The 25,502-nt window shown below is 48.3% G+C and overlaps 4 protein-coding genes and 1 long non-coding RNA gene across 12 annotated transcripts in view; 3 read left to right on the top strand and 2 right to left on the bottom strand.

Annotated features, from left to right (window-relative positions):
- The first annotated feature begins 5 nt into the window (after nucleotides 1-5).
- Nucleotides 6-6,307, top strand: APBB3 (amyloid beta precursor protein binding family B member 3). 6 transcript variants are annotated; one of them, XM_015140832.3, is made up of 13 exons: nucleotides 6-388; nucleotides 671-834; nucleotides 916-992; nucleotides 1,859-1,919; nucleotides 2,083-2,229; nucleotides 2,355-2,482; nucleotides 2,731-2,736; nucleotides 2,879-2,993; nucleotides 3,131-3,215; nucleotides 3,477-3,560; nucleotides 3,826-3,941; nucleotides 4,076-4,267; nucleotides 5,754-6,307. In XM_015140832.3, exons 1-13 carry the CDS (start codon nucleotides 340-342, stop codon nucleotides 5,988-5,990), a joined length of 1,461 nt encoding a protein of 486 aa, XP_014996318.1. In that variant the 5' UTR covers nucleotides 6-339; the 3' UTR covers nucleotides 5,991-6,307.
- Nucleotides 6,308-7,110: 803 nt separating this feature from the next.
- SRA1 (steroid receptor RNA activator 1) lies at nucleotides 7,111-14,358 on the top strand. Of its 2 annotated transcripts, XM_001086694.5 has the most exons (5): nucleotides 7,111-7,145; nucleotides 7,301-7,426; nucleotides 12,672-12,874; nucleotides 13,683-13,791; nucleotides 13,942-14,358. In XM_001086694.5, exons 1-5 carry the CDS (start codon nucleotides 7,121-7,123, stop codon nucleotides 14,148-14,150), a joined length of 672 nt encoding a protein of 223 aa, XP_001086694.3. In that variant the 5' UTR covers nucleotides 7,111-7,120; the 3' UTR covers nucleotides 14,151-14,358. The 2 variants fall into 2 exon arrangements, with proteins under 2 accessions (XP_001086694.3, XP_077793305.1); XM_077937179.1 differs by lacking the exon at nucleotides 12,672-12,874 and having other exon boundaries at nucleotides 7,111-7,426.
- Nucleotides 14,359-15,279: 921 nt separating this feature from the next.
- Nucleotides 15,280-17,179, bottom strand: EIF4EBP3 (eukaryotic translation initiation factor 4E binding protein 3). The gene is given in 3 exon segments (NM_001204096.2): nucleotides 15,280-15,626; nucleotides 15,776-15,946; nucleotides 17,005-17,179. Coding segments are annotated over 3 exon segments (318 nt in total). The 5' UTR covers nucleotides 17,108-17,179; the 3' UTR covers nucleotides 15,280-15,582.
- LOC144329537 (uncharacterized) lies at nucleotides 16,429-24,248 on the top strand. Its single transcript, XR_013394890.1, has 3 exons — nucleotides 16,429-19,387; nucleotides 20,747-21,202; nucleotides 22,827-24,248. It is a non-coding gene; the product is annotated as an uncharacterized LOC144329537 (long non-coding RNA).
- The window catches only part of ANKHD1 (ankyrin repeat and KH domain containing 1), a 130,095-nt gene continuing 127,795 nt past the window's right edge, over nucleotides 23,203-25,502 (bottom strand). For both annotated transcript variants that reach the window (XM_077937106.1, XM_077937107.1), the window contains exon 36: nucleotides 23,203-23,238. The gene's annotated coding sequence lies outside the window, so the exon portion shown is untranslated. The remainder of the gene's footprint in view (nucleotides 23,239-25,502) is intronic.

The raw sequence follows: 25,502 nt of genomic DNA, 5'->3' as shown, positions 1-25,502 counted from the left end.
TCGGTCTTCGGGCGCCTGATGAGTTCATAGTCGTGCGGTGGTGTCAGCGGTTTCGGTGGCGTTCTTGGGTCACCCCCAGACCCACACACGGAAATACGCACCCATTCGGGGATCCAGACGACCGTTTACACGCACCACACCTGGGCGGGCTGTGAGGCTCAGGCCCTCCTCCGGGACCGGCCAGTGTCCCGCCCCGTGTCCCGCCCCGTATTTGTGCGGCGCCAGCTGGCCCGGCAGCCTGCGGCGCAGAGAGGCTGGGCTTGCAGGCGCAGTAGCTCCGGAGGTCGCGCTGGACTGAGAGTGCGGGCCGGCAGAAGCTGGCGGGGAGCGGCCGGGGTTATGCTGGGCAAGGATTACATGCTGGCCATCATTCTGGTCAACTGCGATGGTGTGCACGGAGGGGCCCGGTGGGAAGACCAGGAGCTTAGGGGGGACGAGGGAATCCGAAAGACTAGTCTGGGGCTCAAAGACAGGGTGGGGGATACCTCTCTGTGTAGGGACAGGGGGCGAATGAACCCGATCTTTACATGTGATGTCTTCAAGATTGAGGAGCTTGGATCTTCAGCCTAAGAACTGACCCATTTTGGGGATGGAGAGAGGATTATGACAGCATGTTATTCTGAACTCACAAATAATATGCTCCCTCCTCTCTAATCCGGTGTTCCTGTAGATGACTTGTGGGGGGACCAGAGTCTGGAGGGGGAGCCTGGCTTGCCTCCTGGCTGGAGGAAGATCCACGATGCTGCAGGTACTTACTATTGGCATGTACCCAGCGGTAGCACCCAGTGGCAGCGCCCAGCCTGGGAACTAGGAGATGCGGAGGACCCAGGCACGGTAGGTGGAGTGTGAGGAGGAGGTCTGAGCCCGTGTGTGGACCCAGGTCTGCTGTTACACTGACTAACCCCCACTCTACAGGGAACGGAGGGGATTTGGGGACTGCGGCCCCTCAAAGGGAGATCCTTCTCCAGCCTGGAGAGCTCACTGGACCGGAGGTAACGAGTGGCCCAGGCAAAATGAAAGGCTTGGGGTTCCATGGTGTTCAAAAACGCAGCTGGACCCATGGTCTGCTTTCCACCCCAGGTTTTGGATTCTGTCACATGTTTTGGGTTCTGTTGTGTTCTTGGCTCTGTCCCAAGTTCTTAACTGTCAGTATTTTGAGTTTTATCCCTTGTTCTAAACTCTTGTTTGTAGCTACATGTTTTTCATATTCTTGGTCCTAACTTATCATGTTCTAGACCCTGGCCATTAGGTCCTCTGTTCTAGGATCTCTTGTCCCACTTTGGGGTTCTGGTCCACATATTGAACCCTGCTCCATTTTGTGACTTCTATTTTTTTATTTTTTGAGATGGAGTCTCACTCTGTCGCCCAGGTTGGAGTGCAGTGGTGCGATCTTGGCTCACTGCAACCTCCGCTTCCCAGGTTCAAGTGATTCTCCTCCCTTAGCCTCCTGAGTAGCTGAAACTACAGGCACATGCCACCATGCCCAGCTAATTTTTGTATTTTTAGTAGAGATGGGGTTTCACCATGTTGGCCAGGATGGTCTCGATATCCTGACCTCGTGATCCACCCATCTCAGCCTCCCAAAGTGCTGGGGTTACAGGCGTGAGCCACTGCACCCAGCCTTGTGACTTTTATTCTATGTCCTGTGTCTGGGTTGTGTCCTGAATTTTCCCTCAAATTCTAAGTCACACTTTATGTTATGTTAATATGTCCTGGGCTCTACCCTGCTCTGTTTTTATATTTCTGGTGCTATATTCTGGGTCTTGTTCCTCATCCTGTGCTTATCAATTAGTCTAGGCCTCACCAGTGTCCCTACTGTAGGAAATGTGGTCCTCTTAACACCTCTGCTCTGTTTCAGTAACTCTCTGTCCTGGTGTGGTGAGGAATCCTACATCCAGAACATGGAGCCAGGGGCTAAGGTAGTGACTTGGACCTGAGGGCATTGGGAGGTCCCAAGGGAAAGACAAGGGTGGGATTGGACTGAGCAGAGGTGATCAAGGGTGAAGATAAGGAGTTTGTATTGTGGCACCTGCCACCCTGCTCCATCCTTATTCATTCCTGTCCCTTTCCCCAACTTGTCAGTGCTTTGCAGTACGCTCTCTGGGCTGGGTAGAGGTACCTGAAGAGGACCTGGCACCGGGGAAGAGCAGTATTGCAGTCAATAACTGCATCCAGCAGCTGGCCCAGACCCGCAGCCGGAGCCAGCCTCTAGATGGTGCCTGGGGTGAGGTGAGTTGGCTCGGCCCCTCAATGGGTTGGGCCCAGGGCCCAGCAGAGGTAGCTATCCCTGAATTGCCTATTTCTCATGGCAGTGACCTTTATCTGAGCTCTGAGCTGACCTCTGTCCTTGGCAGGGCCAGAACATGCTGATGATCCTGAAGAAGGATGCCATGAGCCTAGTGAATCCCCTGGACCACAGTCTGATCCACTGCCAGCCTCTGGTGCACATCCGTGTGTGGGGCGTGGGGAGCTCCAAGGGCCGGTGAGGATGCCTACATCCCCCAAGCGAGAGCTCGTCTCCCTCCCTGCTGCAAGCTGTGATCCCCACTGATGCTGATCACCAGTACTTGAACCCTGGACACAGATCCTCTGATGTGGACCCAGGACTGCTTCCCCTGCCTGGTCCAGCCCTGGTTGGGGAGGGTGGGCCCAGCTCAGCAGGGACAAATGGGGGAGAGTCCAAGAGGCTGGGCTGATTCCCTTCTGTGCTCCCACATGCTTCCGGAACAGTGACAGGTGAGTGAAAACCAGGTATCCTGAGCCCCATTCCTGACCTTCCTACTCCATCCCTGCCATATCCCTAGCCTGACTTTCCAGCCTCCTGCAGGCTCCTGCCTCTAACCAGCCTCTACCCCAGCCCCATCTCTGCCCCTGCTAGGGACTTCGCTTTTGTGGCAAGTGACAAAGATAGCTGTATGCTCAAGTGCCATGTGTTTCGCTGTGATGTCCCTGCCAAGGTCATTGCCAGTGCCCTACATGGGCTTTGTGCCCAGGTAAGGGTCAGGGGTGGGGCAGGGAATGTGGGTAAGGGGTTGGGTCTGAAGCTTCCAAGGTAGTTGGGGTGGTATTGGCCCTTTTACCCTAATTCCCCTCTCTCCCTGTGGCTCATGCTGGCTTCATTGTGTTTTAGATCTTGTCAGAGCGAGTAGGGGTCAGTGTTGATGCCTCTTGCTGCTCTCCAGACCCCATCTCCCCTGAAGACCTGCCACGGCAAGGTATGGGAAGGGGAGTGCCGCATTGCTGCATTGGGCTGCTTTGGTGCCGCTTTGTGGGTGGGCAATTTCTGGTTATTTAGTACTTCTGTGGATAAATTTCTGAGGGTCTGGTCTCAGGGATCCCAAGCCACGAGTTGGAGGAGCATCTATGAGCCTTTTCTTCTATCAGCACCAGCTCTGACCTGAGTCCTGGCCATTCAGAAGGGTGGGGAAAATGGTAATTGAGAGAGCTGCTAGGCCGACTTGGTGTGTATATTTCAGTCGAGCTGCTGGATGCAGTAAGCCAAGCTGCTCAGAAGTATGAAGCACTGTACATGGGGACACTGCCAGTCACCAAAGCCATGGGTGAGGACTGAGGGGGCTGCATATGGTGGGCTGTGTGAGGCAAGGGGAAGGTGAGTGAGGTGGGGCCCACTACCATTTCTCAGAGTCCTCCCATGGCCTTGTTATGGCGCCTGGGATCTACCAGCCTTCCCAACTCAGAATTCTAAGCCTTGCCCCAACTATCCTATTCCCTATCTCTGAATCCCAAGTCAGTGAGAGGGGGCTAGACACTCCCTGCAGACTCTTTCTTTTACAACTGGGAGACACGCTGGGCATGTTCCCCCAGGCATGGATGTGCTGAACGAGGCCATTGGTACCCTCACCACCAGGGGGGACCGGAATGCCTGGGTCCCAACCATGCTCAGTGTGTCTGACTCTCTCATGACTGCACACCCCATTCAGGTATCAGAAGAGGGTGAAGTTGGGGGCTTTGGAGGGGTGAGCAGGGATGCTGAGGGGTCACTGCTTGCTGCTGGAAAAGTTCAGTGGGTCTGGCCAGTGCTTGGCCCCCTAGTGACTAGGCCTGGTGTGGGCAGGCAGAGGCCAGTACAGAGGAGGAGCCATTGTGGCAGTGCCCTGTGCGCCTTGTGACATTTATTGGTGTTGGCCGCGACCCACACACCTTTGGCCTCATCGCTGACCTGGGCCGTCAGAGCTTCCAGTGCGCAGCCTTCTGGTGCCAGCCCCATGCAGGGGGACTCTCCGAAGCTGTGCAGGCTGCCTGTATGGTGAGTCATGGGTGGGAATGGGTGGGTGGGATTGCCCTGCAGCTGCTCTCCGCTGTTTACTGGGGCTCAGGGTCGGCAGCCTCTTTAGAGATCACAAACCTGGGCTGATTCTGCATCATTAATGTTTTGGCCCTCATGATGTTTTTAGTAAGTTTTAATTAGTTGCCAATACTTAAAGGCCAGGACATTTCACATAATAATCGCTATTCTTGTTTTTCTTAAAATATCAAGAGCTCTGGCACTCAGTTCACACGTGTAAATGTCAACATGCAGCCAGAGTTGTGCAGAAGCTGTGCCCTAAAGAGTTGGCATTGTTCCTGTTTGTCCCATTTAGGTTTATTTCCTGGCATCTGTGGGCATTTGACTGTGGGTTGCTTACACTTTGTTAGTTCAGTTTGCTCATTCATTCAACAAATATGAGTGCCTACAGGGTCCCAGGCACCATAGTTGACCCTGAGAATTTAGTGTTATAGAGGGCACAGCCCTTGCCTTCGCAAAACACTTAGGATAGTGCCAAGATAGACCAGAAATAAGTTGTACACCGCTGGTTAATGGAAGAGGTGGCCCCTTTAGGGGTCAGGAAGGCTACCTGTAAGAGGTGATAGAAAACTGACAGTCCAAGAGGGAAGTTAGCCAGGTGAAGGGGAGTGGGCAGGTGTACCAAGCACAGGGAACCTTAGCTGTGAAGGTGAGAGATATTAGTGGATGAGAGTATCTGAAAGAATCTAGTGTATCTGGCATGCAAGGGGGATGTAGTAAGAGATGAGATCAGAGAGAATGACAGAAGCCAGGTTATGGGGGACCTCATAGGTCAGGGTGATGAGTTTATCTGGAGGCACTAGGAATCACTGAAGCCCCACAGTGAAGTCAGGGTTATGTATTAGGATGATCACTTAAGCTATAGTATGGGTAAAGATTTGGAGGACATGAGAGGAGGTAGGAAGGCCAATTAGGATGCCTTTGAGCCATTCAGATGAGATGACTGGGAGGAGTTGCATTGGGGCTGGAGTTTGAGTTGTACACCCTTACCCTCAACTAGGGAATCTGCTTTGCAGGGACTAGTCCCCACCAGTGAGAGATGGAAAAGAGCCAACATAGTGGTACATGTAATGAAGAGTTCAGGCTCTGCAATCAGAGAACTAGGTTTGAATGCCATTTCTGCCTTTCTCTGGCTCTGTGACCTTGGGCAAGTCATATACTCTCTGAATCTCAATTTCCTCATTTGCAAAACAGGGATAATAACCCCTCATAAATAACTGAATTATACAAAGCACTTAGCAGTGTCCAGCTCGCCCTCCTTAAGTGTCTGATACAGTTTTATGATTTTGTTATTGAGCTACCTGGGAATGCTCTAGAAACTCCACATGTGGCCGACTACCAACCTTGTTATCAGACAGAAGCTTTGGCCAGTTCCCTGTCCAGCAGAAGCTTTCAGGGAGTCTAGGGGCAGAAAGTAGCTGGATCCTCACATTCCCCTTCTCCCTAGGTTCAGTACCAGAAGTGTCTTGTGGCCTCTGCAGCTCGAGGCAAGGCCTGGGGTGCCCAGGCCCGTGCCCGCCTGCGGCTCAAGCGGACCAGCTCCATGGATTCCCCAGGAGGTCCCCTGCCCCTCCCCCTGCTCAAAGGAGGGGTTGGCGGTGCAGGGGCAACCCCTCGAAAGCGGGGTGTCTTCTCTTTTCTTGATGCCTTCCGGCTGAAACCCTCTCTGCTCCACATGCCCTAAACTTATCTGGGAAGGCTGGGGAAGGAGGCTCTGGGTCCATGCCTAACTCTGTACCCTTTTATTCCTCAAGGCCTATAGCCTGTCACCCCTTGAAGCCTTCTCTGCCTGTCCCTCTGATCCTTGTCCACTGTCTGTTTATTGCCCAATTTATTGTTTATATGGATGACTGGAAGGCACTGCACCACAATGTAGGACCCTGACTTCCCTTTCCTTGGGTCCTTGTGTTCCTTGCCCCTGTCCAACCCTGGACAGTTGGCTCTACCTCAGTAACACTTTATAGCAAAATCAGTGCAAATAAAAATCCCTCAGTGACCTCACTGGATGTGAGTATATTGGGCCTGGGACAGGGCTGGGGGCTAACAGCCTGTGTGAGATGAGCGTCTTTGTGTCTGTGCTTGATGTTGGTGGCTCTCTGTAGTCACATGACAGCATGGGTGTGATGGAGATCTGACTTCATTCATTCAACAAACATATTTTCTAAGGAGTTCCCTGTGCCACGCACTAAGCTGGGCACCGGGGATGTAATAAAATAGGCAAGGTCCCACCTTCTGAGACTGTCAGGGAAATGAACAAGAGTCAAATAAGACAGAAGATGTGATGTAATATAATTAGGAAATCTTAGAGGGTTGTAGGGTTGTGGGAGCTCAAGTAAGACACTTAACCTGGCCTGAGACATTCCAGAAGGCCTCCTGAAGAACTGACATCTGAGCTGAGAACTGAAGGAAGATGAGTACTAGTTAGTGAGGCTACCTGAGGTGAATGTGGAGATTGTGCAGGGCAATGCAAGAGGAGGCTGTAGAAGTCAACCTGGCTAGATCGCAGCGGGGCGTATGTGGGGCAGGAGCTTCTGGTTGTTCGAACTTGCTCCTGAGAGGATGAGGGCTCCTAGGGCGCTGGCTCCTGGACAACAACCTCCTTTGGTGCCTTGTGACCGGGCCCTGATGGTTCATTAGATGGAGCCTTCGAGTCTTAGGGAGTTGCCGCAGGGTCCCCACAGCAGCTCCCGACGGCTGTGAACGAGCATCCATCCTCCAGGGTTCCCGGCAACCCGCCTGGCCTGGGACGCGGCTCAACTGTGAGCGGCCGTCCCGGAAATGACGCGCTGCCCCGCTGGCCAAGCGGAAGTGGAGATGGCTGAGCTGTACGTGAAGCCGGGTGAGCGCGGCCGACTGGCTAGGGCACTAGGTCCTCGCCCCGGCCTAGGCTGGGGGCGGTTGCGGCGCGGAGTCTGGACCCTCTGTCTCCCCCAGCCCCAATATGAACTATCAGTGGAGTTCCGGGCTCGCTTCACACATCCCTCGCCTCCGCAGGCAACAAGGAGCGCGGCTGGAACGACCCGCCGCAGTTCTCATACGGGCTGCAGACCCAGGCCAGCGGACACAGGCGCTCGCTGCTCACCAAGAGGGTCGCCGCACCCCAGGATGGATCCCCCAGAGGTGCGTGGGGCCCCTGTGCTCGGAGACCGACGGGGAATGGGGAGGGGGGTGTAAGAGATAAGCCTGTCTGGAAGGCTTTTTTCTCTTCCCCGAGGGCTCCTTATGGAGAGAGGTTATGGGGCTCCAGTAAAGGTCTCAGGGCAGGTGCTTTTCCGAGCCCCTTCTCTGCTGCTCAGGTTAATAAATGGTGTATTGATTTAAAAAGACTCTATTTTTTCATCCTAGGTGATCTCATCCAGACCCGTGGCTTTTAATATAGTTTTAATCCTCAAGTTATCTATCTTTGTTAACCTATACCTCTTCCCAGAACCTCATAGTGGCATATTCATTTGTCCATTCTGTCTTCACTTAGGTATATGATAATCATCAGACTTCACAGTTTTTCATTCATTTAATCACTATTATTTACTGAGCACTTACTATAAGTCAGGCACTGTTTAAGGGCCAACTAGACAGCAGTGAGAAAAAAGATCTCTGCTTTCAGGGAGTCCATGTTGCAGCGCTGGAGATGGGCTGAAAGATTAAATAGTGGTGAGGGTGCTACAGAAAAATAAGCGGTGATGTAATATGACTGGGTAACGAGGTGTCTGAGGGGCTGATATTTAAGCCACACAAAAAGCATTCCAAGCAAAAGAAACAGCTGCAAAAGGAATAAGTTTGGCCAATTCAGAGACTGATGAAATACAGAGTGACTGGCTACAGCCACTTTGTAAACCAGGATAGTGGGCTTTGTAAACCAGGATAAGGAGTTTGTATTTTAGTCTACATAAAGTTGGAAGCCATTGAAAAGTTTAAAGTAGAGGAGAGCCAACTTTCCCCCTGAGAATTTTCCAGGCCATTAAATGGGCTGTGCTGTGGCCTCCATAAAGGGGCTCAGGTTTGGTTCTTTCAGTGGCCCTCCATTCTCCACACCCTTTTTGCTGTAGAAGAAGAATGATACAAGGCTTGGTTTCTTAAACTCAGCAGTATTGATAGGTTGTGGCCAGATAATTCTTTGTGAGGGACTTTCCTGTGTGTTTATCAGCAACTCTGACTTCTATCCAATAGATGCCAGTAGCATCCACCCAGTTGTGATAGCCAAAAGTGTTTCCAGACATTTGCCCTGTGGGCACTATCTTCCTAGCTTGAGAACCAGGGACTGATTGACATTTTGAAAAGATCATGGTCTGCTGTGTGAAAACAAGATTTTAGGGGAGTGGAAAGACAAATTACAGCTATTATGGTAATATAGGCAAGATTTAATGATTTGCATAAGGGTACTAGGAGTTAGATGGATATGAGATGGAGAAGTTCAGTAGGAATGAGTAGATTAGGAGGAATCCATATAACTAAAATTTTTTGCTTGATATAGGAAGACTGGGGGATAGTGGTTTTGGGGAGGGGGAGTTTTTTTGGGGGGCCCATGTGAAATTTAGGCTGTTATTTTTCGGGAAAAGTCTAAGCCAGAATTAGAGAAATAAGTCACCATTACAAGGATGGTATTTGATGTTATGCACTTGAATGAGGCCAGGGACAGAGCCGTAGGGCACTCTAGCATTTCAAGGTTGAGAAGGAATCATCAAAGGAGATTGGGAAGTGGCCAAAGAAGAAAATAGAAGAGGCCAGGCGCAGTGAGTCACGCCTGTAATCCCAGCACTTTGGGAGGCCAAGGCGGGCGGGCAGATCACCTGAGATAAGAAGTTCAAGACCAGCCTGGCCAACATGGCGAAACCCTGTCTCTACTAAAAATATAAAAATTAGCGGGGCCTGTAATACCAGCTACTTGGGAGGGTGAGGCAGGAGAAACGCTTGAACCTGGGAGGTGGAGGTTGCGGTCAGCCGACATCACGCCACTGCACTCCAGCCTGGGCGACAGAGCGAGATTCTGTGACAAAACCAAAACCAAAATAAAAAAATAGGAGAGTGTAAAGACATGAATCAGTAGTGATGAATGCTACTGAGACATCAAGATAGAGACAAGGGGCCAGGTGCAGTGGCTCACACCTGTAATCCCAGCACTTTGGAGGCTGAGGCAGGTGGATCACGAGGTCAGGAGTTCAAGACCAGCCTGGCCAACATGGTAAAACCCCCTCTCTACTAAAAATACAAAAAGTAGCCAGGTATAGTGGCGGGTACCTGTAATCCCAGCTACTCAGGAGGCTGAGGCAGGAGAATCATTTGAACCTGGGAGGTGGAGGCTGCAGTGAGCTGAGATCACACCATTGCACTCCAGCCTGGGACTCCATCTCAAAAAAAAAAAAAAAAAAAAAAGAAAAAAAGGAACCACTAGATTTGACAAGCATAGCAGTCACTAGTGATCATAACAAAAGCAGCCTGCATTAGTGAGAACAGAAACTCAGCTGGAATGGGCTGAGGAGAGAATGTGAAAAGTAGGGAGAGTGACTATAAACAGTTCACTCAAATTCTGTGGAGATAAGAAATGAGACAGTATCTGAAAATGGAACGTGAAGGGAGTGTTTTGATAGTAATATACTAGAGCATGTTTGTACGCTAATGGGATGATTCAGTAGAGAGGGAGAACTGATGATGCAAGAGAAGATACTTACAGTAGGGAAGTCTAGAGAAGACAAGAGAGGCTAGGATGCAGAGTACAGCTGGAAAGATGGCTTTTGATAGGAGCAGGAACGTTTTCATCTATTACAAGAGGAAGAAAAGTGGCCACAGATGCAGGTGGGTTAGGAGGACTAGTGGTGGGAAGATGAGACAGTTCCCGTTTAATGACTTCTACTTTTCAATGAAACATCAGGCAGTGTCAGAAGAAGATAGCAGGGAAAGAAAGAGAAGTTCTGAAGAGTGGAAAAAATGAGCCAAAATGTCCGGGCAGTGTTTGGTACCTTTTAAAATCTGTGGCCATGAATTTAAAGTGTCAGCATGGCTCTATTTTCCCTCCCAAGTGCAAGCAAGTTGGGTTTAACCAGGAAAGTGGGACAATGGGAGGAGATAAAGGAGGTAAAAATATTTATAAGGGGGTGACCACGTTAATATACATGGAAATCAAAGTAGCTGAGCTGGAAGGGGTAAGGGGGTGATCAGATTTTGGAGGTGATAGTGTTGTGAACAAGGCAGGGGGATGAGAGGCTGATGTAGGGTGGGAAAAAATGATCACTGGAGGTGAAGAGGTCAACTGTAACGCCAAATTATTAAATGAATCAATCATCGTTGTGGATGTTGGTACCTAAAAATAAACTTTTGACTTTTCCAGTCTTTCTGTTAGTGGTTCCCATTACTAAAGTCAGAAACTAAGAGTCACCTTGACTTCTCTCTTCCTCACTCCCAATCCACTCCTGTTGCTACTTCCTCTTAAGTAAATCTCAGACTACTCCATTCCCCTCATCTACTCTTTTACCCTAGTCCATGCCAGCATTATCTCTTTCCTGAACTATTCAACCTCTCAACTGGTGTTCCTGCCACCATTGTTGACCTGTTTTCATCAGTTTTTCACAGAGCATACATGTTTAAGAATAAGTCTGATCACATCACCCCTTGCTTTTATAAACCTGCAGTGGCTTCCCAGTACCATTGACTCAAGACCAAACTCTTCCAAAACCCCACAGGGTCTGGACCCTCTGCTTACCTCTCTAATGATAGCTCATACTACTTTCTTCAGTGATAATAGTTTTTAGCCCTACAGGCCTCATTTTTGTCTCTTGAACAAGTCAAAAGTTTTCCTGCTTCTTGGGCACTGCTCTCACCTCTACCTAGTACATGTTCTTTCAACTCTTCATAGCTGCATCTGTCTCATCCATTAGTTCTCAATTTAATAAAAACAGCTCAATTTGTACTTTTTGCTACACACTAGCAACTGTATTTTTTGTTGTTGTTGTTGAGACGGAGTTTCGCTCTGTCGCCCAGGCTGGAGTGCAGTGGCCGGATCTCAGCTCACTGCAAGCTCCGCCTCCTGGGTCTACGTCATTCTCCTGCCTCAGCCTCCCGAGTAGCTGGGACTACAGGCGCCCACCACCTCGCCCGGCTAGTTTTTTGTATTTTTTTAGTAGAGACAGGGTTTCACTGTGTTAGCCAGGATGGTCTCGATCTCCTGACCTCGTGATCCACCTGTCTCGGCCTCCCAAAGTGCTGGGATTACAGGCTTGAGCCACCGCGCTGGGCCTTTTTTTTTTTTTTCAAAGAGGGTCTTACTATGCTGCTTAGGCTGCTCTCAAACTCCTGGGCTCAAGTGATCTTCCTGTCTCAGCCTCCCAGTGTGCTGGGATTGGAGGCATGTGTCACCACACTCAGCCTGTACCTATATTCCTAATCTTCATTGCAACCTTGTGAAATAAGTGGCATTATATACATCCCCATTTTACAGAAGAGGAACCTAAGCTCTGGTTGAAAGTAACTTGCTGAAAGTTACATAGTGAGTGAGCTCAGATAAACTTAAATGTACCTCAGAAGGCCTTCCTGAACACTTAGTCTAGATAGGTTCTCCCATTTCTCTTTATTGCATAAACCATTTTATTTCTTGATAGCATGTAGCATAATTTAGTAATTTTGTGTTTTTTTCCATCCCTCTAGAATTAAGCTTTCTGAGGTCAGGAACTTAATCTGTCTGGTTTACTTCCTCTTGAGTAGCCAGGACTATAGGTGTGTGCCACCACACTCGACTAATTAAAAAATTTTTTTTGTAGAGATGAGGTGTCACTATATTGCCCAGGCTGGTTTTGAACTCCTGAGCTCAGGTGGTCCTCCTACCTGGGCCTCTCAAAGTGTTAGTATTACAGGCGTGAGCCACTGTGCCCAGGCCTGGTTTACCTTTCTTCTCTTTTCTTTTTTTTTTTTGAGACAGTTTCGCTCTTATTGCCCAGGCTGGAGTGCAATGGCACCATCTTGGCTTACCACAACCTCTGCCTCCTGGGTTCAAGCGATTCTCCTGCCTCAGCCTCCTGAGTAGCTGGGATTACAGGCATGCGCCACCATGCCCGGCTAATTTTTGTATTTTTAGTAGACTCGGGGTTTCGCCTTGTTGGCCAGGCTGGTCTTGAACTCCCGACCTCAGGTGATCTGCCCACCTCAGCCTCCCAAAGTGCTGGGATTACAGGCCTGTCCACCACACCCGGCCACCTAGTTTACTTTTCTAATCTTTAGTGCCTAGCATATTGCCTTGCATAGAGTGGGGACTTCATAAATGCATATTTTTGAATGAATAAGTTGTCTCAGAGAGTAGCCCTTCTTAGAAGGGGTGAATTTAGAGTTAAACTTCTTACCCATTTAAGCCATGTTGCTTGATCCTGCTATACCTTTTCAGTTCCCGCATCAGAGACTTCTCCTGGGCCTCCCCCAATGGGGCCTCCACCTCCTTCAAGTAAGGCTCCCAGGTCCCCACCTGTGGGGAGTGGTCCTGCCTCTGGTATGGAGCCCACAAGTTTCCCAGTCGAGTCTGAGGCTCTGATGGAGGATGTGCTGAGACCTTTGGAACAGGCATTGGAAGACTGCCGTGGCCACACAAGGGTAAGCCCTGGCACATCAGAGGTTAGAGAGGGCTTCCATCCACAGCCAAATGCAGGAATGGCTCCCAGAGATAGACCCTCTGACCCAATGGACAATGGCTCTTAGTCCTTTTAGAGTTATGGACTCCTTCAGAATCTGCTAAGGCCTTCCCAGAGAAATGAACACAGGATTTCAGGAGCATTAACAGACTTTTGAAGACCAATCAGTAGAAGATGCTGTGAGAACAAGAGTTGAATTCAGCTCCTATTAGTGAACAGCCTGATTTTCTGTACCTCCATGCCATTCAGAGTAGACCCGGCTGATTTTATTCTCAGGAAATTTATATTGTGCCCAGTTAGGAAGAAAGAAACCTCTTCTAGCTATAGTGTTTTCTTAGTTCTTAGAAAAAGAGATCTGAAGAATGTGTTAAAGGGAAAGTAGCATGGGTAATTTCACCTCTTTGGCTCTTAGTTTTCTTTTTGTGAAGTAATGCTACAGGATGAGCTTCTGAGAGTCTGAGAAGCCCCTGAAATTTTAAAATTCTAGTCATAGGAGGAGGTGGGTTAGGAGGACTGGTGGTGGGAAGATGAGAGAGTTCCATTTAATGGCCTCTACTTTTCAATGAAACATCAGGCAGTGTCAGAAGACGACAGCAGGGGAAGGCAGGCTTCATCAGGTTCTCAGTGGGGCCTCTAATCTTTGGGTAAAGAACCAGAACTCTAAAGTGTGGGCTAGAGAAAGCAGGTGCTTCCTATGTGGTGCTGCCCTCCTCTCTCTTCCCCTCATTGGGCTGGCAGCACTGAATTGGAGGGGGGCTTCTGTCTCTTAGAAGCAGGTATGTGATGACATCAGCCGACGCCTGGCACTGCTGCAGGAACAGTGGGCTGGAGGAAAGTTGTCAATACCTGTAAAGAAGAGAATGGCTGTACTGGTGCAAGGTATGGGTGGGTTCTTTGATATAGCCTAAATCCCTTGTCCTGCTGTGGTTGGCTGTGCTGGAGCAAGTGCTGAGATTTTGATTGACTGGGAGGGGAGGCATGGAAGCTCTTGTACCACAGGCTGCTTGCTCAATCCCCATCTCTCTTCAGAGCTTTCAAGCCATCGGTGGGACGCAGCAGATGACATCCACCGCTCACTCATGGTTGACTATGTGACTGAGGTCAGTCAGTGGATGGTAGGAGTTAAAAGATTAATTGCAGAAAAGAGGAGTCTGTTTTCAGAGGAGGCAGCCAATGAAGAGAAATCTGCAGCCACAGCTGAGAACCACACCATACCAGGCTTCCAGCAGGCTCCATAATCCTCGGTTCCGCAGACTCACCGGACACCATCTCCTATGCCTTGGAGGCCTTCTCTCACTTGGCTCCCTTCTTACCACCAACAAGACTGTCCCACTGGGCCTGACCCACCTATAAGGGAAGAGGTCCCACCTGGGCCAGAGGGAGTTCATGTGTTACTCGTAACATGCATTTCAATAAAAACATCTCTGTGGTGGGCCTTGGGTAGGAGAGATGAACCCTTCCTGTGCCAAGCTAGTCCCCTCTGGTGTCCTCGACTGCCGTGCCCCCTGTGCATCTGCAAACGTCTGTTCTGCCTTCTCCATTCATCAGGAAGGGATCTGCTGGGTACATTCAGACTACTGCCTACCTCTTTTTCCCAAATTAGACTGAAAGCACATCCTGTGCTGGGTGGAGCAGCTCTGTGTTTGGATGGTTTCATTTCAGCATGAGAACAGACTCAAATAGAACGGGGAGACTTTTCCCTCAACAAAAAGAAAGACAGTCCTATTTGCACTGTATCACCCTTGAGATACAGGTGTTACAGAGATTAGAACCACACTGAGTGGGGTTTTTGCTGTATAAATCAAAGGAGAAAAAGACCAGATTACTGAGATTTAGGATTTTAACTGACATGCCAAACAAGCTGCTGCCTCATTTTGGGTTTTGGTGTGAACTCTAAGGTCTCTTATAACCCTTTGAGAGAGGTACTTGGTGGATTATCATGCTGTGAGAAGGGAGGGTACAAGGTTTTTGGTGTTGGAATAGAGGAACTGGTACTTAGAGGTGGTAAGCAGAAAAGGCATGGGGGGAGACTGGGGATGGCTATAGGCTGGGACAGCCCCTGTTTTCCAAGAGTCCTGCTTTGGAATGGATAGGGGAGGGGTTGCTGGGCAGGGTCCTGGTTCCAGGAAGGCTGCTTCCTGGAAAGACAAGAACAGCCCTTGGCAGCGGCCAAGCTATTGCTGTTTATGGTTTGGAGGCTCATGTAACCTGCCACTGTAGTATGCCTCAGGTTCTAATTGCTGCTGGAAGTGGGCCTAGTGGGAACTGGGAATGGATCTGAGGCCTCTGAGCTTAACCAGGCCTGCCGGGGCCCTCAGCTGTGTGGCTGAGATGAGAAAATAAGCATTGAGAACACTGGAGCCAAGGCATTTCTTTGAATGTTTACTAAGCAGCCAGAAGGTGACTTACTCCATTCCCCAGTTCCAGCCCCTGAGCATAGAGGGTTTAGGGTTAGGAGGAGTACCACAGACCGAAGAGGAAGTAGAGTTAAGGGCTTGGCAAGTTGCCCACTCCTATCCCTGGTCTAGCTGCCTCAGAACTAAAGGAGGCCTGGAACTAACAAGTCACTCCCTTCCAGATTAGATGAGGCCAAGCTGGCCTTTGGATGCCCCAGGAAGAGGTGGTGGCAGCAGTGGCATGAGGGATCCCTCTGTAACTCCACATGCCGGGTCATCTGCAACTGGATGAGATGTCCATTTCAAATTGAGCGTCATCTGGAGAGAGAAAAGGCAGGAGGACAGGTTGCTGGTCTGAGGATCTGCAGGCAGTGCAGAAACCCCTCTTGGAATTGAACCCCCACACTGTGTCACAGTGGCATTTGAACTCAAAGGCTGGGACAATTCTTAATTCCTGCTTTCCTTACCGGGTATCTCTTCCTCTGTCTCCTGCTCCTTCAGCTCCTCCAGCTTGGAGAGTGGGGCTGTTGGAGGAGTTGTGACCCCGGGAATCTGAGGGAGGCAGCAGGGGGGTGTCCGGGCAATGGGTGAGTTCTTGCACTCCAGCAGGAAGTTTCGGTCGTAGATGATCCTGGTGCCTGTCAAGGGGTTGGGACTGAGGTAAGAGTCAGGAGCTTGGGTACAGAGGTGACTGGAGTCCCAGACTCAGGCCTTTTGGGGCCTGGACGTGAGGGTGGTGTTGAATTTCCCTGTGTATGAAAGGACATCTGCTCTGAAGCCCAGCTAGGTTCTCAGCAGATAAGCTTTCATAGTGCTTAAAATCTTCCAGACCTAACCAAGATGTGGGTATAAAGCAAGTGGGGCATCCCAGCTGGTATAGGCAGGGGCTTTATGTTTGGGGGAGCTTCAGATCTTGGCTGTAAGAGGAACACCAAACTTGGAGTTCAGGTACTTCATGCTGCTCCTCTACCACTCTGAAACCTTGCTTTGGTCTCACCAGTGAAGGTGAGACCTAGACTAACAGCCTCAGGTGATTCAAGAAATGAAATAGTTGTGAAGGGTTCCACCCAGTGCTGTCACCTGGGCTATCTCCTGCCGGGAGGAGAAACAGTACTGTTCTAATCCTGACCCCTCCCAGGTCCTATAAGGTTCATACTAGCTCAGAGGAACTTGGCCACATAATGTCCTCAAAGGGCCCTGCCCTGTTCCTCCCCTCCACTTCCGCGTGGCAGGAATCCCTGGGTCGGGAGCCCAGCAGCTCGTGATCCCAGGCTGCTCGCCCAACCAAACAGATGCCAGCCAGCAACACATAAACGGAGCAACTGCCCCAACTGTTCTAGCCATTGCACTTCTCAAGACCCAGTGTTTCCGGCTGAGGTCACGCTCAGTAGGGGACCCTGGCCCCTATTCCTAGGAAGCAAAGTCGTGAGGGGTAAGGAGCACGTGTAAGGCGCCAAGAACCCAGGCCACAATGAAGGATTATGGCCCAAACACACGGAAGTTAGGCTCATGGCCTCGTTGCATCACTTAGAAGTTTTTGGGAACTGAGCTTCCGCTCCAAACATTCTCCCCCAAAGCTACCTGTAGAGGGGCCTGCAGACAAGTCCTAGGCCTGTCCCTCCCCTACCCCCGACCCGCAACAACAAGCACACGCTAATATGCCCACAGCCTGTGGACCCCTGCCCGGCCCGCTGACCTCCCGGGGTAGTGGCGTATAGCGTGCCCCCCGGCGTGGTGCTGTAGCAGTCGGGCAGCTGGTCCCGGCCCAAGGGAATCGGGCAGCTAGTGGACGTTGACATAGCGAGCGGGAGGGGCAGCAAAGTAACCGCCTGGCATTGAGGTCGAGGGGCGCAGCTCTGAGTCTGAGGCGGACTCAACCGACCACGTGCAGCTGCTGGTAACACTAGAACAACATCATGCCCAGGGTGGGCCACCCGGGGTCACTCAACCTGACAGTCCCGCCCTATCCGATAGGAAACCTGCCTGGTTCAGAGAAAGCTGGAAATGCGTCCAAAGTCCCAGGCCCCGCACCGGCTTCCAGTTCCTGCTGGCCCAGAGCTGGCCAACCTGCCTCTGAGTGCTGCAGCAGCTCAGCTATTTACTGTTCATAGCTGGGAGCTGGGGGCAGGCGAAGTAGGGCAAGCATTTTTATCCTGTACTAGTTCACCCATTCCTCGCCAGCTTTTGGATAGTAAAGCACTATGATTAGCCAAAGTCACACATCTTGCAGGAAGGGAAGCTGGGATTCAAATCTGACTGCATCTGATTCCAGGACTGTGCCCTTAAACCCAGCAGTGTACTGCCTCCCATAAACAGTAACAGTACAAGGCCGGGTGCTCATGCCTGTAATCCCAGCACTTTGGGAGGCTAAGGCGGGTGGATTGCTTGAGCCCAGGAGTCTGAGACCAGCCTGGGCAACATGGTGAAACTAAAATACAAAAGTTAGCTACTAAAAATACAAAAGTTAGCTGGGTGTGGCAGCATATGCCTGTGGACCCAGCTACTCAGGAAGCTGAGGTAGAAGGATGGGTTGAACCCAGGGGGTGGAGGTTGCAGTGAGCGGAGATCGCGTCACTGCACTCCAGCCTGGGTGACAGAGCGAGACCCTGTCTCAAAACAAAAACAGTACGGGGTGAAACATGCCTTGATGGCCTGGAGCACAGCAGGAAAGGGAAGGTCAGGAAGGGCTGGTCATCTTTCTGAAGAAGTGGTACCTGGACTAATAAAAGGATGAGTCAAGTTTGGGGGCTACAGCTGAGGCATCACCAGTCAGGAGGCCTGCCCTTTGATCTCTCTACCAGTTAACTAAGGAAGGGCAGGGGGCTAGTGAGGAGGGCTTGGTCTTTAGTTAGCAGGAAAGAAAGGTCAAAGAGTTTGACCTTGGAGGTAAGTTTTTTTTATGTAGATATAGTGATAAGACAGGCTGGAGCGAGTTGGTGGGATTGGTGAAGATGTATATACACTGGAAATCTTGAATTCATCCAGCTGTCCTCTGTTTGGCTTCCTCAAAATCAGTACTGCCTCCACTGTCCCTTCCCCTCACCAAAAATTAAGTATAGACCACCTGACTGTACCCATTTATCAATATTCCCTCAGCTCTGGTTTCATCAGATTTCTCCTTAGGTCTGATTTCTTCACTCATTTAAAAAAATATTGCTTCTCAAACTATTTATTTTCTGAGATAGGGTTTTGCTCTGCTGCCCAGGCTGGAATGCAGTGGTGTAATCTCAGCTCACTGCAAACTCTGCCTCCTGGGCTCAGGGCATCATCCCACCTCAGCCTCCTGAGTAGCTGGGACCACAGGAACCTGCCACCACAGTGGGCTAATTTTGGTATTTTTTGTAGAGACAAGGTTTCACCATGTTGCCCAGGCTGGTCTCAAACTCCTGAGCTCAAGTAACCTACCTGCCTTGGCCTCCCAAAGTGCTGGTATTATAAGTGTGAGCCACCACACCTGGCCAGCTTCTCAAACTTTAATGTGCATATAAATCATCTGGAGATACTGTTTTGTTTTGTTTTTTTTGGTTTTTTTTTTGAGACGGAGTCTCGCTCTGTTGCCCAGGCTGGAGTGCAGTGGCCGGATCTCAGCTCACTGCAAGCTCCGCCTCCCGGGTTTACACCATTCTCCTGCCTCAGCTTCCCGAGTAATGCCCACCACCTCGCCTGGCTAGTTTTTTGTATTTTTTAGTAGAGACGGGGTTTCACCGTGTTAGCCAGGATGGTCTCGATCTCCCGACCTCGTGATCCACCCGTCTCGGCCTCCCAAAGTGCTGGGATTACAGGCTTGAGCCACCACGCCCGGCCGAGATATTGTTAAAATGAGAATTCTGACACAGTATTGGTCTGGGGTGAGATTTTGGATTTTTTTTTTTTGAAACAGGGTCTCACTGTCACCCAAGCTGGAGTGTAGTGGTACAATCATGGCTCACTGCAGTCTCAACCTCCCGGGCTCAGGTGACCCTCCCACTTCAGTGTCCTGAATATCTGGGACCACAGGTGCATGCCACTGTACCTGGCTAATTTTTAAATTTTTTGTAAAGGCGGGGTCGCACTATGTTGCCCAGGCTGGTCTCAAACTCGTGGGCTCAAGTGATCCTCCCACCTTGGCCTCCCAAAGTGTTGAGATTACAGGCATGAGCCACTGAGCCCAGCCAATTGTGGATTTTTTTTTTTTTTTGAGATGGAGTTTCACTATTGTCGCTCAGGCTGGAGTGTAATGGCATGATCTTGGCTCACCACAACCTCCGCTTCCCAGGTTTAAGCGATTCTCCTGCCTCAGCCTCCAGAGTAGCTGGGATTATAGGTATGTACCACCACACCCAGCTAATTTTGTATTTTTAGTAGAGACAGGGTTTCTCCATGTTGGTCAGGCTGGTCTTGAACTCCCGACCTCAGGTGATCCACCTGCCTCGGCCTCCCAAAGTGCTAGGATTACAGGTGTGAGCCACCACACCTGGCTGATATTTTTCTTTTTAAGATGGAGTCTTGCTCTGTCACCCAAGCTAGAGTGCAGTGGCATGATCTCGGCTCACTGCAACCTCTGCCTCCTGGCTTCAAGCAATTCTCCTGCCTCAGCCTCCCGAGTAGCTGGAATTACAGGCACCCACCACCACACCTGGCTAATTTTTTGTATTTTTAGTAGAGACCGGGTTTCACTATGTTAGCCAAGCTGCTCTCGAACTCCTGATCTCCAGTGATCTGCCTGCTTTGGCCTCCCAAAGTGCTAGAGTTACAGGTATGAGCCACCAGGCCTGGCTGCAATTGTGAATTTTTAATACAGTAATGCAAATGCTTCAGGGCCTCAGAAACACACTTCAGGTAGCAAGGGTTTGCATATTTTATTGTCCCGAAAAGGATTTTGGGTGTCTTACAAAATGGTGCATGCCAAAATGAAGTGTCTTAGCAGTGCTGGAGGGTAAAGCTTGGGAACAGATTGCAGAGAATCATTTATGATAACTCACCTTTTATACAAGGTGAGAAAGTGTCTGACGGGGAATGTGAGAATAGCATGGAGGATGGTGAGATTTGAGGGTGGAGAGTCTAGCCTAGTGAAACCAGGTGGGGAAATGGGTGGTGGCTGTGAGGATGGAGAGAAGTGGATGAGATTCAGATACACAGAGGAAGAATTAAGTGACTGATTAAGAGTGGGGTGAGAGAAAGTGTAAACTAGGATAATTTTCAGTCTTTTGGCTTGAGAGTCTTGGTGGCTAGTAGCACCAACTAATATGATAGGGAAAACAAGAAGAGCAGCATATCTTATGTGAGAGAATGAATAATATGTGTCCAGATGGAGCACAGTAGGAAGCTAGATATACTGAAGCCATGGGGAGAACTCTGAGTTAGTGGCTCAAATTTGGGTGTTGTGAAATTCAAGAGTGTGGGGATGGGCTAGGATCGGTGGCTCACACCTGTTAATTCCAGCATTTTGGGAGGCTGAGGTGGGAGGACTGCTTGAGCCCAGGAGTTCAAGACCTGGGCAATACAGCAAGACCCTATCTCCATTTATAACTAAATAAATGTGGGATGAGATCATCTGGGGAGAAGATACAGTATAGAAACCTGGGCATATCAACATTTATTTATTTAAAAGGTAGTAGAGAAAAATAATTCACCAAAAGAGACTGAGAAAGATGAGTCGGAAATAGGAGAATCAGGAGAAAAGTATCAAAGATTTTCAAGAACGGTCATTGTGGAAGTGAGGTCTTCCTTCTATTAATCTCTACCACAAAATAACAGTCGCAGTTACTACTACTATAATGACTACTGCTTGCAGCTAACTCTTCTGGAGTCACTGTGTGCTGTAAGAGCTGGGGAATACGTAGCTGGCTTTAGAGAGAAAGCCAGATTCATCATCCATGCAATCTGGATGAAGAAACAAGAATTTAAATCAGAGGGTCAATACTAATTACTGGCTGGGCAAGGTGGTTCATGCCTGTAATCACAGCACTCTGGGAGGCTGAGGCAGGCGAATCATTTGAGGTCAGGAGTTCAAGACCAGCCTGGCAAACATGGAGAAACCCCATCTCTACTAAAAATACAAAAATTAGCCAAGTGGTGGTGTGCGCCTGTAATCCCAGCTACTTGGGAGGCTGAGATAGGAGAATTGCTTGAACTCAGGAGGCAGAGGTTGCAGTGAGGCAAGATGGCACCACTGCACTCCAGCCTAAGCAACAGAGTGAGACTCCGTCTCATCAAAAAATAAAAACCAACTAATTACCTATTAGAATATGGAAGTGTTTAAAAATACCTATGCCCAGGCCCCACCCCCAGATATCTGATTAAACCTATAAGGAAATACCAGGCCTCTGTTATCAGGCAAATTACTCTGGATTCACATTTAAGCGTTTGATTCATGATCTTCTTTTCCAAATTAGGGGTTGAAGCCCAGGGTCATGCCTTTTATTGGAGGTGGTCTTAACACACTTAAGTTTTTGATACTTAAAACCACCTTTCTCTCACCCATTGCCTAAAGGAGAGGATGGAGGCACATGAACCTGCCTGTTTGCAAATGACAAATCACTGAGGATAAATGGAAAATGCAGTATTACCAGAGCCCCTCACTATAGGGGGCAGGGTCCACTGGGAAGACATCATAACCAGTTGTATGTCTTGGTAGAAATGCTTCTTGTTAGAGAACAAGATGTTCATTCAGAAGCTGTTTTCCTACAGGCTTGCTTGCCTTTTCTTGGATTTACAATGTGGTCTAAGGCCTTTTTGTTTTTGTTTTTCATTAGATGAAGTCTCGCTCTTATCACCCAGGCTGGAGTGCGATGGCACGATCTTGGCTCACTGCAACCTCTGCCTCCTCGGTTCAAGTGATTCTCCTGCCTCAGCCTCCCGAGTAGCTGGGATTACAGGCGCATACCACCACACCCGGCCAATTTTTGTATTTTTAGTAGAGACAGGGTTTCACCATGTTGGCCAAGCTGGTCTCGAACTCCTGACCTCAGGTGATCCACCCGCCTCGGCCTCCCAAAGTGCTGGGATTACAGGCATGAGCCACCGCGCCCAGCCCCAAAGGTCTTAAACAGTGGGACAGAACCACATATACTAAGTACTTCTCTCTCTGGCTTGAAATTATAATGTAGCAAGCCTTTCCCCCCTTTTTTTTTTTTTTTTTTTTTTGAGACAGAGTCTTGCTCTGTCGCCCAGGCTGGACTGCAGTAGTGTGATCTTGGCTCACTGCAGCTTCCACCTCCTGGGTTCTAGCGATTCTCCTGCGTCAGCTTTCTGAGTAGCTGAAATTACAGGCACGTGCCACCACACCTGGCTAACTTTTTTTTTGAGATGGAGTCTGGCTCTGTCGCCTAGGCTGGAGTGCAGTGGTGTGATCTCGGCTCACTGCAAGCTCTGCCTCCCGGGTTCACACCATTCTCCTGCCTCAGCTTCCCGAGTAGCTGGCACCCGCCACCACACCTGGCTAATTTTTTATATTGTTAGTAGAGATGGGGTTTCACTGTGTTAGCCAGGATTGTCTCGATCTCCTGACCTTGTGATCCGCCTGCCTCAGCCTCCCAGAGTGCTGGGATTATAGGCGTAAGCCACCATGCCCGGCCAACTTTTGTATTTTTAGTAGAGACAGGGTTTCACCATGTTGCCCAAGATGGTCTCAAACTGCTGACTTCAGGTGATCCACCCACCTCGGCCTCCCAAAGTGCTGGGATTACAAGCGTGAGCCACCATGCCCAGCCTCCCCTTCTATAAGTTAACTAAAACTGAGGATGGTTCTCTCTTGCATAGTTTTGGGATTGGGAGGAGGACTTGGCCAGAATCTACGTGAAGAGAGGGAAACCATAGTTCCAAGTCCTAAAATGTCTTACCTCTGATTAGGAGAGGCCACCATCGGCCGTCCAATTCTCTTCTTCGGTCTGGTTAGCTGAGGTGATGGGATTTCCCCTTTGAGAGCAGGGACTGAAGGAAGCAGACTGGCCTATAAAAGGGCAAGTCAGCACACTGTAGCCACAATAGGTTTAAAGGGTCTTAAAACATCAATAATTTTATTGGTAGCGGAATTTTATTACATTGAACACAAGCTGAAATAAGTGGGTCCAGAAACCTTGATGATATAGTTTCATTCCTATAGTTTCATTTCACTGGGTTTGATCTATACCTTAGCAGGATGTTTCTTCGTGACTTGAAGGCTCACTAAAGATGTGCAAGGTCTTCTACCTCCACTAAAATCTCAATACTGGCCCCCATAATAATGGCAGGATTTATTTCGATTCCTTATCAGAACCAATGCTAGGGGCTCTCTAACTTCAGCACTGTAAACAATCTAATGGCTTCTAATATTTCCATATCTTATATTCTTATTCACAAGAAGAAATCCTGTGTTAGAACTAGAAGACTCTTGAGTTCAATTTCAGATGAGAAAAGTGAAGCCCAGAAAGGTGAGATGATTTGCCTAAGGCCATAAAGCTTCAAGTGGCAGAAATGAAAATAGAATTTAGGCTCTGACTACTGTTCCACTGTACCCATGCTGTCTCCTCCCATATCCCTTATATATTTTGAAAGTAATTAAGTTCTTACCTGAGCTAGGTTTTATCCAAATGTTCAGGTTGGTAAAATAGCAGTAAAGTAGTGCCAGGAAGAGGCAGGCAGAGGAAGAAGAGATTTAGCAGGCGAAATGAGGTTGGGAGCAGGCTACTGGGATCCAAATAGTCAGAAAGAAAGGAAGGAAGTGCTGGTAAGAGGGAAGGGAGGAGCGTATCCTAAAGAACTACTCCCAACTGCACAACTGTTGTTTTCCTCCCAATTTTCCTAGGGATTCCTCATAATTATCTCCTTTCTCTTCATAAATTCTAGTTACTGACCTGAAATAAAATTTCTCATTTGGTTGTCCTCAAGGTGCGGAATATGGACTTAAGGGCTCCTCCAGACAATTCAAATGTATAGTAGACAGTTAAGATAGAATAAAACTCACCTTTTTGTCTCACTGAATAATTTATTTAGTATTATTTCTCACTAGTATATATTTCATCAAGAGTAGTTTCATTCATTTCACCAATTTTAGGTGATTTTTCTTGTTGCTGTTAATGTTAAGTGGAAACAGCAAGATATACAAGTGATCCAATGAGTCTTTTGTGCCCCACCCAACTGCCCCCACAAAGGTCAAGGGGCCCCTTAATGATACTTGATGTGGTTATCAATCACTACAGAGTAGTAGCTTCAATATAAACAAAACTTTCAAAATCCATTCAAAACACAAAATAAGACATAAGCTTAATTAAGGAAGGTTTTCTCATATGTAAGGTGATATAGAAGATAAAAGAAGCAGGTATATCTGACACAGATCAAACATAGTGTGCCTGATGTGGTCCTAGCTTTAGGACCTGGGCAGAGAAAATTAAGAATTCCTGTTGGCATGAGTGTAGAAAGGTGCTGCTAACATAGTTCTGTCCCTAGTTACTACTTTTTTTCTGTGCATCCGTCTTTGCCTTGATATGAGTTTTGGCTTCTCTATCAGCTCCAAACATTTTCTTGTTTTCTTTTCTGTATTGCCTATGCTGAAAAATTCAGCTTTATTAAAACACAAGTAAGTTGATGACTATACTTTTCAGTGGGATAACTTTTCCTTCTCGGCATAGCCTATGGTTTGGCCAAAGCAGCCCATTCCAGGGTTCCTCTGTTTAGCTTGTTAAACATATTGATTCCATGCTTAGGGCCATGGAACTAAGTATTACTTAGTTACATGGAACTAAGTAAAATGTATGTAACTACATGTAAAACTTACAGAATTACTCACATATTTATAAACATTACTTTATATTATCTACATTATATACATTATATACATTATAATGTAGATAATATTATATATAATATATAATATATAATTATATAATATGTAATATATAATATATATAATAAAATGTAACATGTAACTTAGTTACATGTAACTACATGTAAAACTTACAGAATTACACATTTATAAACATATTATATACATTATATACATTATAATGTATATACATAATAATGTATATAATATATATGTTATATAACATATATTATATATTATATATTATATATAATGTATATAGTATAATATATATACATTATAAACATTACTCGTCTAATTCAATAATACAACAGAACGATGGGAGTCACCTCCCTCTTATGTCCCAACTCATATAAAGCTTAAAATATCTATAACCGGATAAATCTTTCAGCTAAAAAAGGTCAGGAAGCACA

The sequence above is a fragment of the Macaca mulatta genome, chromosome 6 (genome assembly GCF_049350105.2).
Source record: "Macaca mulatta isolate MMU2019108-1 chromosome 6, T2T-MMU8v2.0, whole genome shotgun sequence".
Lineage (NCBI taxonomy): Eukaryota > Metazoa > Chordata > Mammalia > Primates > Cercopithecidae > Macaca > Macaca mulatta.
Note: the sequence above shows the minus strand (reverse complement) of the source record. Positions and strands in the feature narration are given on the sequence as shown.